The 12665-nt window shown below is 40.8% G+C and overlaps 1 protein-coding gene across 1 annotated transcript; it reads right to left on the bottom strand.

Annotated features, from left to right (window-relative positions):
• Positions 1-1793: 1793 nt before the first annotated feature.
• Positions 1794-2321, bottom strand: LOC145979607 (uncharacterized). Its single transcript, XM_083112573.1, has one exon. It carries the CDS (start codon positions 2319-2321, stop codon positions 1794-1796), a length of 528 nt encoding a protein of 175 aa, XP_082968699.1.
• Between the last annotated feature and the right edge of the window lie 10344 nt (positions 2322-12665).

Raw genomic sequence — 12665 nt, 5'->3', positions numbered from 1 at the left:
GTGAATCAAATATAAACGGGAATTTATTTCTTACTTGCAGGGAAAGTGTGGTGGAGTCCTGTGGCCTTCCCTGGAGTTCTTGTCAACTTTTAACATCAGTCAGTAGCACGATGAGTGAGCAGGAGGTACACCCGTCCATTGCGCAACGCATCATTATCAAATTTCTTACAAACGAAGGGGTAAAACCAAGTGAAATTTTGACCAGACTTCGAGCACAGTTTGGTGAGTCCACCCTTTCAAAGACCCGTGTGTATGAATGGCACAACATGTAGAAAAGTAATTAATTTGTTTTGTATTTGTATTTTGTTACAATAAATTATGAAAAATAAATTCCCGTTTATATTTGATTCACCCTAGTACATAACATAGTAAGTGATAGTCAAATGACATTCTGTGTCATCTTACTAACTGAAATTAGTACATGAAATATTTTTTCGCCTACATTTTACATGTCACAAGTGAAACGTTTTTGTCCTTTTCAAAGTCCAGCATATTCTGATGGCTCCAATTTCCACACAATTTATATTGGATCCATGACTTATAATTCTCTCGAACTGGAATAGATGGTCTGGTAATACATCTGAATTTGAATGAGTTTATTCTACTTTTCTTAAATCCACTTAAAATGTTTGCTGTAGTTGCAGCTTTACCGTATGCAGCAGAAAACGAACTTGCAACTTGAAATGCATCACTACTCTTCCTGGATGATAATGTAACCCTTTTGAACCTTCCTGATCATTATATGCCATTAATAGATTAAAGAATGACACATCCAGGGGAAATAATCCATTACCTACTGAGTATTGATTGCTAGATTAAATGTAAAAAAAAAAACAGTACGTCTTAGGATTTTCATCTTTGGAGCACAATAATGTACGAGTGATATAGTACAATAGCAATTGTGCATTGTTGAAGCTCATTACGGTAGTCATGAAAGAACATGCTAAACTGGCGAGTTCACAAAACAGAGGAGATCTAATCTACTATTATTTAAGGTAACCATACTTAATACAGTTTTTAATTCCAGGAAAATGGCTGATCCCTGAGAACGACACAGATACAAATGTAAAGCTGGAATCTTCAGGGTAGTACATAAGAGATTGTTTAATTTTTTATGACGGTTGACATTTGTGTCGACACTCGCCGTAACTTAAATTTCCTTGCACTAAAAAATATTTTTAAGAATGAAATAACTTTAGAGTTCCTTAAACCTGCCTTTAAACTATTTTCCTGATGTTATGATTGTTGATCAATTATTTGCTCGAGTCCAGACACCAATATCAATGAGGTATGCAACATCGGATGTGACTGGATAGCTCTCGACCAGTAAAAGACAAAACTCCTATCCTTTCTTTATCAAATTTCAGTCAAAATTATTGTCTGTAGATACCTTCCACGTATCAACATGAAAGAAAACTAGCATCTCTGGGTATGACGCCATATTGTCTATCTTACCATAGGGCTGGAACAACGGATATAGTAACAAATTCGCATATGATACAAGTCCTTTAATTCACTTGGTATTATATAATAATTAAATATGTTTGCACACTGAAGAAATACAAAAAGGCCCACATCCGATAGGCTAGTTGAAATGTTCCCCCGCTGCCGCGAGCCGACATGCACCATGCCGTGCGTTCGAATATCACGCTCCCAGAATTCCGAGTTCTTGCACGAAGCTCCCAGCGGGAGTAAAATAAAAACAAATGAGGAGCGGAAAGCAATACTATTTACAATCTTAAACATTCTCCCCCCCGTTGGAATGCACAGCATCCAAACTAAATCATGAAAGTTCAATTGATCTTCCCATCTGGAAGAGGTACAATCTTACTGAGAGCCCTTCGGTACACTCCATCCTTGGTGCGAACCACGGCTACACGAACTAAATTGTCTTTCCCTGGAAACACTTCTTCTATAATGCCCATTTTCCAAGATAATGGGGGTAGGTTGTCTTCTTTCAGAAGCACAAGTAGTCCTGGTTGCAGGTTGGGCTGCGTGGTTGTCCACTTCTGACGCTGTTGCATACCATGAAGATAATCTCGGGACCAGTTTCTCCAAATCCTTTGTTGAAACTGTTGAACTCGTTGCCACCTGGAAAGTCTATTTTCCTTGAGATCACTTAAGTCTGGTTGAGGAAAGGAAGTTAGTGGACCACCAATAAGAAAGTGGCCTGGAGTGAGGTAATTAAATTCTTCATGAGAGTCAGGTAAGGTTGTAAGAGGTCGAGAGTTTAAGCAAGCTTCGATTTGGCACAAAAGAGTTGACAGCTCTTCGTATGTCAGTACAGCATTCTTGGCGACTCTACGAAGATGGTACTTCATGGATTTTATGGCGCTTTCCCAGACACCACCGAATGTTGGGCTACGTGGAGGTGAATTTTTCCACTGAAAGTTTTCTTGCGCTGCATACCTTTGAATGTCTTCACTGAATCCTTGCGATTGAAATAGCAATTGAAGTTTCTGAAGTTCGTTCTTCGCTCCTTGAAATGTTGTGGCATTATCGCTGATAATGGTGGAACACTTGCCTCGTCTTGCTGTAAAGCGTCGCAATGCTGCTATGAAAGCTTCAGAAGTAAGGTCTGTTACTAGCTCAAGATGTATTGCTCTCGTGGCTAGGCACGTAAAAAGAGCTATGTAGCATTTCTTTGTGATTTTACTCCTGATTGACCCTACTTTGATGACGTATGGTCCGGCATAGTCTATGCCCACATGATTAAATGCCTTGCTAGGTGTAACTCTGACGGATGGGAGCTGTCCCATTAGCTGTTGTGCTGCAGATGCCTTCAAACGATAACAAGTTAAACACTGATGAATGATTTGCTTAATAACTTGTCGTATTCTAGGAATCCAGTACCTTTCTCGAATGGATGAGATTAACAATTGAGGTGCTGCGTGCATCAATCGTTCATGCTCTGATGCAATTAGTAGACGGGCGAAGTGACTTTTTGGATGCAAAATGATTTGATGCTTGCTGCTGAATTCCAAGTTGCTATTTTCTAGCCTACCTCCGACACGAAGAATTCCCTGATTATCCAGAAAGGGGTGTAAGTCTTTAAGGATACTTTTGTTGGATACTTGCCCTTTGGCAGTGAGATCATTTATCTCTCGATGAAAGAACGAAATTTGTGTCATAACGACACACGTTTGAGTAGCGTCTTCAATGTCAATTGAAGTAAGTGGATCGCATTGTTTGTTACTTGCATTTTTACAATTGCGAATGAATCTTTTACAGAGCGCTACAATCCTTAACAATTTGAAAAATGTAGAAAAATCGTTTATTATTGCCTCTGATTGCAGATGAGACACCAGTGTAGTTACAGGAAGCTTTCGTTGTTCAGGAACATCTTTGTTCTTAAGACTTGTGTCAGATGATGATGATGGCCAGCACGTTTCATCTTCTTGCAACCAAGCTGGACCATGAAACCATAGCGAATGATGATGAATATCTTGAGGTTTAACTCCACGGGAGATTAAATCCGCTGGATTATCCTTGGACGAAACATGTCTCCATTGATAAGTTTGAGTAAATTCTTGAATTTGCGCTACTCTGTTGGATACAAAAGGCTTCCATCTGTTTGCTGGCGATCTGAGCCATGCCAGAACTATTTGTGAATCTGTCCACAAATAAACATTGTCAATATTAAGTCTCAAAATTGGGAGAGTCTTGTTGAGTAATTTGGCCAATAAGACTGAAGCGCACAGTTCCAATCTAGGAAGAGTGGTTTTCTTGATCGGGGCGACCCGTGATTTTGAGCACAGCAAGTGAACTTCGGTGTAACCTTCTTCGTTTGCTGAGCGAACATACAAGCAACTGCCATAATTTTTCTCCGATGCATCGGAAAAGCCATGGATTTGTATATTCTTGACACAACCAGGTGTTAGGATGAAACGTGGTATTTGCATTTCACTGATGACTGGTAGCTGAGAATGAAGATGAACCCATTCAACTTGCAGGCTTTCTGGAAGTGGATCATCCCAGTTTATGTTGTGAAGCCACAACTGTTGTAAAAAATACTTATACATTACAGTTACTGGTGAAAATAGTCCAATTGGATCAAAAATCTGGGCAATAACACTGGCTACTTGACGTTTGGTTGGTTTGTGTGACATCATGTTAACAGACTTGGCTCCAATGTTAATCATGAAAGTGTCTGCCGAGGGATTCCATGAAATTCCTAGAGTTTTAACACCTTCGGTATGAAAATGAATTAGATTTTGAGTCTCTCTCAGTGATTCTGGAATAGCGTTGAGTACTTCAGTGCTGTTGGATCACCACTTTCGTAAGATGAATCCTCCTCTTTTCAGAAGTTCTGAAAGATCTTGGTAAAGTTGTAACGCACCTTGCACGCTACTGCTTCCTCCAACGTAATCATCAACATAGAAATCACGCTGCAACACTTGACATGCGTGTGGGAAGTTAACTGCTTCATCTTCGGCTAACTGCTTCAGACATCTGGTTGCTAAAAAGGCACTTGATGTAAGCCCATACGAGACCGTATTCAATTGAAATACTGTTATGAGTTCCTGAGGAGAGTTTCTCCACAGAATGCATTGCAGTGGCCTGTCATCTGGATGTATGTGTATCATTCTATACATTTTTGTTACATCAGAAACCAATGCCACCTTGTGAGTTCGAAATCTTAGAACAATTGAAAATAAATCTTCCTGTATGGTAGGTCCAACCATTTGTATGCTATTTATTGATTCACCGCTTGTTGATGGCGAACTCCCATCAAAAACAACACGTATTTTCGTTGTACTGGAATACTTGAAAACACAATGATGCGGAATGAAAAATTTTGTGCTGTCATTTGTTTGTACATCATTTAAATTCCCTATGGGTTCCATGTGTCCCAACTGGTAATATTCTTGCATAAATTCTGTATAATCAGCTTTTAATTGTGGTTGACGTTGAAGCCTCGTTTCTAATTGGTGAAATCGAGTTAATGCAGAGTGTGAGGAGTCACCTAACACTGAACGATCCTTACATAATGGCAGCCTGACCGTATAACGGCCACTTTCATCTCGTGTCACATTTCGCTGAAAATGTTGCTCGCAAGCAATTTCTTCTGGTGATTGCAGTTTCGTGTGGATCTCCTCTATGATCCAGAACTGTTGGAGTTGCGAGCTGAGAGAATCTTCCTTTCTCGTGAAAAATGACCTAGTAATACTGTTGCTAGAAGATGTTGCTGGAATCTTCCCTGCAATAATCCATCCAAACTCAGTGTCTTGAAGAATGGGGAAATTTCCTGGTTTTGTTCTCTTTTCAGGCTTCATAACGGTAAAGAAAACCTCTGCACCAAGCAGAATCTGTATTTTGCCAGGCGAACAAAAGCTTGGGTCTGCTAAACGAATATCTGTTGGAATGTTCCATTCAGATGCATCAAACTTTTCTGAAGGCATTAATCCTGTAATGGTTGGCAACACTCAGCACGAAATACTTGTCGCAAAATTGCTATTATTAGATCTCAGACGGATCTCTACTGAATGACTCGATTCAGCTGACGAATTGTTGATTCCCTGAATGGGAACTCGATGCTTTACCTTTCTAAGACGATGACTTTGAACAAAATCTTCAACAATGAAATTATTCTGACTCGCCGCGTCCAAGAGAGCACGACAATTGACCCAATTGCCCGCTATATCTTGTACTTGAACAATCGCCGTAGCAAGTAACACCTGTGACGCGCTTTTCTGCTTAATTGAACAATAAGAAACCTGAGGTGCTTGATCTGAATGCTGTGAAGAATCGCTTGTATTGTTTACCATCGATGTGTTCACGTGACCCCCAGATGACATTTCTCGCTGCCGGTTTACATTGGATGTACCTTCATCTACATGAAGTAAAGTACTATGCTTCTGTTTACATCGCTTGCACACTCCATATTTACACTGCGCCGAAACGTGATTGTTGCTGCTAAGACAGTTAAAGCATACGCGATTCTCACGTAAAAATTTATACTTTTGTGAAATAGAAGCTTTCTTAAAGGCTTCACACAAAAATAAGCGATGTTTGTTTGCTTTACAAAACATGCACAATGAAGAATCTGTTGTAACATATGACTTCGAAGATTGTTGACATTTAGCACTGTACTGTTTGTGCATATTTGTAGATGATTTTGTTGCTACCTTGTTACCTTCACTCGTAACTGGATTAATCTTTTCAAGAGCCTGGCATCTGTGCTCTAGAAAACTAAAGAGCTGATCTAATGTGCTAAATTCAGTATCATTACTTTCTAGTTCAAATGCTCTTCTTGTTGCAGGGTCGAGATTTGAAACAAGATGCTGAACTAAAATTATATCAGTTAACGACGTGTCTTCAGCTATCATTTTGAGCGCTGAAATAGAGCTAACTGCAGTGTTTGTAAATGCACGAAGTTCCTGACAATTCTCCTTTACAACTGGATTGATATGTAAAATATCATTTACATGTGAGACTGCAATCAACCTTTTATTGTCGTATCGCTCATTGAGTTGCTCCCAAGCAATAGCGTAATTTGCTTCTGTCATTGGCAAATTTTGAATTAGATGTAAGGCCTCGCCTTTCAATGATACGCGCAAATACTGAAACTTCTGAACATTTGAAATATCTACATTGTTGTGTATCAGCGATACGAACGTGTCCTTGAAAGACACCCACTGTGTGTAATTACCACTAAAATGTGGTAATGCAATTGCCGGAAGTTTCACTTGCGTATTTGAAGTTTTAGATACACATTTGTTTTCTACACATGTTGCTTTATCATGGTTGTCAATTAATGTTTGCATCTGTGACTTTAAATCGAAATACATTTCTTCGATTTCATTCCTTTCCGCGTCGTGCTCACCCTCGGTTGTTTCTGATTCTATTGTGTCTAGAACGCCTTCCAATTTACTCCAGATAGCATTTACATGTTCCATGTGGGTTTTTATTTGTTGTATTTTAGCTGAGGATTCGTCGTAAGTACTGACATACGATTGAATGCGTATAAGTTTCCCTTTGTGGGAGCTTCTTTCTTTGATCAATGCTCTTACGTTTGCCATGCTTGCTGAGAAACGAAACTGGATGCAGAAATAAACACAAGAATACAAAGGGCTATGAAACAATGAAGGAAAAGGAATGTTATAGGAAACCAGACTTTTGTACTCACCGCTGCCGAAGCTAACACACTTCACGGGGAGTTGATTGTTGATTGTGTTTTTCTCCGCAGAGCTTCATTGTTGATTCCGACGAAAATCGTAGAACGGAAGAAAAGTTCAAGGTCAGCTATTGCTTTATGTGTTCGCGAACGAGAGTTCCTGAAACAGCTGATTCCACCGTACCGTGACGATTAATGCTACTGTAATCGCAACCGAGTTCAAGGTCACTGCAAAATTCGTTGTAACGATGTTCGTTACGAAAACGCGGAAAACATGTAATTGTGCAAACCAAAAACACTGTTTGTTCTGTAACACTGTCACAATTAGCACTGTCACAACTGATGATCACTGACCTGCACGAAACAAACTGCCACTATATCCGGAATGCGGAGGACCATAAATGTATGTAGATACCTTCCACGTATCAACATGAAAGAAAACTAGCATCTCTGGGTATGACGCCATATTGTCTATCTTACCATAGGGCTGGAACAACGGATATAGTAACAAATTCGCATATGATACAAGTCCTTTAATTCACTTGGTATTATATAATAATTAAATATGTTTGCACACTGAAGAAATACAAAAAGGCCCACATCCGATAGGCTAGTTGAAATGTTCTCCCGCTGCCGCGAGCCGACATGCACCATGCCGTGCGTTCGAATATCACGCTCCCAGAATTCCGAGTTCTTGCACGAAGCTCCCAGCGGGAGTAAAATAAAAACAAATGAGGAGCGGAAAGCAATATACTATTTACAATCTTCAACAATTATAGAATAATTTGCGTTTTATTATATGTATATACAAATAATACTATATGGTGGGTCAAAAAACAAAACAATCGGAACATGGAAATGAGATAAAGTTGGTGATTTATGTTAGTGCACAGGGAGAAAATCATCGTCCTGTTTCATGCAGATTCACAGACATTTTGTGATCTGAATAATCTGGATTTCCATCAGCAAGTCTTCCAGCAAGATGGTGCCAACACACACATAGGCCTCGGGAACAGAGCTCTGTTAGAGGAACTGTTTCCAGAACGTCTAGTGTCCAGAGGGACTCTTTCCAGAACGTCTAGTGTCCAGAGGGACTGTTTCCAGAACGTCTAGTGTCCAGAAGGACTGCCTTCCCTTTTCCTCGGAGTAGTCCGGACCTAACGATGTGTGATGCGTTTCTGTGGGGAATGTTGAAGGAAAAATGTTTCTCACCAGTACCACGAACTCTGAAACAACTACGTGAGAACATTGACTCAGTGCTGGGAGATGTATTTCCTGAACAGTGCTCCCATATGGTGTCTAAACTCATCGAACGCAAGGAACTTGTTATTTGCAATGACGGCAAGCATGTGGAACATGTCATTGTGCGATGAATACACTCTCCTCACGGACATGACTTTGGTTAACTTATTTTTTGCCCCACCCTGTACATACATACATACATATATATATACGACGCTCTTCATGTAGAATATAAAGGCTACATACGAAGTATTAATGTTAAATATAAGGTATCCCCAAACCCAAAGCAGGCAAACCGTCCAACCAACAGCCATTGAGGAGGCCAAGACCTACTGACTGAATGGCGCCTAGTTAACGTGTCGAGTCTCATCATTGCTTTCGGGTTTCTGCACAGGATAATAATATTTGCACCAATAGAACATCCAAGGTTAAAGAATACTTATTATTTTTTTTCACAATTTTCATTGTCGACAGGAACCTGTGCAGATAGAAAATCGACGCACAAAATTTTGCACACAGAATTTGCCTCAAGTTATTTGGAAAAACAAGACATTTCTCAGCCTGACAGTTTATCACCTTATTTAATATGACCAGTTAGTTGAATGTGTATAGTTCGGGATTTCACGATTTCCCCGAGTGCGATATATACGAGGAAGCGGGAGGGGGCAAAATGCCCTTGTATCGGATGCAAGTAAAACTGTAGGACCGTTCCCGAAAACATGCGTCTGTAAAAGAAGACAAACTTGACCAAAAACTTTCACGGCGTATAGCTTCCACTCCTTCAGTCGCCGTTTATCCATGAGCTGCGGGTCTTTTGCCAGTGCAAACGGGAAGGGGGAGGCACACGCCCCCATTCAGGCGAGATGGCGGACTCGATCACTCTACCATTTCCGCTTGGTTCGGAGGCGTCGTTGGAAGTTCCACCTCGAAGAGGCTCTACGTGCCCCGTGGTGTGATAGTACACGAAGGTTCTCCGAACTGGAATTAGCCCTTCGGCACTTGAATCCTTCCCCATCGGGAAGGTCTTGCATTTCACTCAGCATCCGTTTGTTGTTTTGCTAAGGTAACACTGATGAACTTGCCACAGTGTGATTATAATTTCTCTCCCACTTTCTTTAATGTTACAAATTTCGAATGTGCATTTGATATTGTGAGTAAACCATAAAGCCTAAATGCTTCGTACTCGTACAATTACTAGCACGTGTATCCTTATTTTTCGTTTCAATGTCTGCAGTCGACCAACTTGGGTTTTTCCTATATCATTTCAGGCAAATGTTTGTATGCAATGTAAGCTCATGTACACAAGTCTTCCTTTTGGGTCTGCGAGATAACTCAAGCTACAGGGTGTTCCAGTTAAAAGTAGCCAGATTCCGATCAACAGTTACATGCCAAGGATCATGAAAAGAAATGAAGTGTGTGTACTTACTGATTACAGAAGATGCTGAAAATGATGGCCTGCAGAATCAATACACATCTGCTGCACCTTATGCAATTCTGGCACTACAATACCTCGGATGGTACGGCGTATGTTTTCCTTCAGGTCATCGAACGTGTGTAGGTTGGTGGCGTAAGCCCTGGATTTCAAATTGCCCCAGAGATAAAAGTCGCACGTCGGCAAGTCACAAATCTGTGCTCACTGTTCGTTCTGCAAGGGGTCCCGGTTTCGACACCCTGTGGAGGCACGTAGTGTTAGGGGTTCGGATCCCACTTTAAACTGTAGGTCCAGTCCCTATTAGCCTTACTGTGCATAAAGTGAACTTAAACATCAAATCAATGTTCGTTCTGCAGAGAATGTATCATGAATTGATGGAACACTTCTGCCAGGAAACGTGTTGATGAAGATGCCCTGTGTTTCCTTAAATGAACTGGAACGCACGAATGCCTCCACAATGGCAATTCTCTCTTGCAGTGAACGATGATACCATTCCTCCACCTCAAACCACTCTGCTCCACTGAATGACTGCAAACACGGCACATACAGTTCCTGTGCCTGGCAACACTCATCACGACTGTGCGACGCCAGTGCCTGATTGTGTACTGATGCTCTTGAGTACCTACCACGGTTCACGTTACAATGGACTATTCCATTTCACTGGTGCAATATAGCCGTCATTTGTCCTTGAGCCGGGCTACTTTTAACTGAGACACCCAGTAGTAGGTTAGGGTAGGGAGCCGATATTCCAATGGGCTTTCTGTAAAGTATTCATATATTTTAGCAGTTGCAGACTCAAAACGAAATATTAATTCATGTTGTATAACAAGATCCGTCGCCGTGAAAAGAAAGCGTGGATCTTGCCATACACATATGCAGTCGACATATGTCTGTCCGTTGCGGTTGGTTCTCCGGCGCAAGGCTGTACGGTACAAATGACCTTGCGTCCCTCTACCAACTAAAAAAAAGAGGCCCTCACATATGGTAGAGACGTTGACGGCGTTGTGGGGCTTTCCACCAACATCTACCTGTACCAAAAGTGTAGATATCATTACAGGAGCCAACCTAGCAGTTTCTCGCCTGAAGCAAATCAACATCTTTCAGCAGACGTGTAAGAGGAAAAACCTCACAAGTCACAAACTCGGATGTGCAGTACATAGCGGCGGAGATCTTTGTCAACAATCAAATAACATAATTGTGGTGAACAGGTGTGCGTCAAAAGTTTATTTGCAATGTTTTATCCCATCTAAATATGAATACAAATATTAAATCCGCGTAATTCGCTTTTCCATTTCGTTGCCGACACTGAGACAGCCAATGGAATGGGAGGAGGGTATGGGGTAACATGCAGCTTCAAAGGTGACGGCGACTGCTAGCATAAGTACGTGTAATGACCGTACAAGTCAGAGGCGTACCCAGGATTATGAAAAGGGACTTTTTTTTACTAGTCAGCCCTCATTTTGCTATATTTTACTGCGTTTGACGTTCTTTCTTTAAAAATACTTGACCAAAAGAAGGAGGGGTTATAACCCCCCCCCCCTTGGGTATAACCACCATTTTTGAGGATATTAAATTTTGAAAACCTGCACGTTATACGCTCAGAAATATGATGTATTTTATTCTTATACAAGATTTTTCACCGCAAAATGTTTTGAAATCCGCAATAAAGGCGACAGTTTGCATTTTATGGGAAATTCGCGTTATTTCACGATATTGAATGTATGAAAAATGTGTTTAGAACATGTCACTATACATACATAAACTTTTTTTTTGCAACAAAAATATTTGTCTGTGGTAAAAATTACCAACAACAGAGGAGACTTCCCCCTCATTCCCCTTCAAATACCGCATACGCTTATTATCATCAAGAGGATGGCAAGATTTCAGATTTGCACACTCATCTACAAGACAACAGTTTATATAAATATCGGCTGGGTAAGATCGTCGGCATTTTATCTTCATGCACTTGTGTTTGATTGCGTTGATATTTCTTATTCCCGTGGAACTTAAGTGCTGGCTCATCTCTCGCAAGAGTTATTAATTCACAAAGGAGTAAAAAATAAACGATCCCTGAACTTTCTGAGATGTTTCTTCCTATTTGCTGCATGTAACCGCGACCGAAATGCCTTATTTCCACGCCCACAAGTTCATCTGCTTCTCATCATAGAGAGTTTCTCTTCCGAGAAGCTACACGTTTCTGTCGACAGGTGGCACGCAGATCGCTCCGCAAATGTATTTTTCCTTGACAATGATGGACGAGAGCATAAATCATTAATAACCATCCCGGCTGAATTGGAAGGGATCCATGCTTGTCCTTCGAGCTATGTTTTACCCCTTCCAGAGCATAAAATACCAGATTGAACTCAAAACATGGACGATGTAATCAATCAGTAACATGTGCTACGACGAAATGTTTAAAATGGTCATGATCACTTATTGAATTACAAATTAAACTGTTCGGAACATGTGCAAGAAATCCTGAAGATATATACAACTGGCACTACAAGCCCAGTTAACGATTTTGTAAATAAGCCACTGGACCAGTGGCTTGCCAACCGGGGGGATTGTGGGACCATTATGACAGCCTGTCAGAAATAGTTCTAGTTTGACGGAACCTGGCTATTAATCTTGCCACTGTGTCGTGTTTTGTTAAGACAATTCTTACTGGTAATCACAAAACAAACCATATTTGTAAATTTGATATCTGATTGTTTGCGAAACACTTTCGCCTAGGCTTAAACCGATTGCGTGTCTGCTGACATTCTAATGTGCTTTGATATGTCAAATGACTGTCTCGCCGATGGCGTAGTGGTAACGTCGTCGCCTTGTAATCAAGGTGTCCCGGGTTCGATACCCGGTGGGGCACATGCAGAT

The sequence above is a fragment of the Lepisma saccharinum genome, chromosome 26 (genome assembly GCF_977018435.1).
Source record: "Lepisma saccharinum chromosome 26, izLepSacc3.1, whole genome shotgun sequence".
NCBI classification, from domain to species: Eukaryota; Metazoa; Arthropoda; class Insecta; order Zygentoma; family Lepismatidae; genus Lepisma; species Lepisma saccharinum.
The sequence above is the reverse complement of the archived record's forward strand: the minus strand, read 5'-3'. Positions and strand labels throughout refer to the sequence as shown.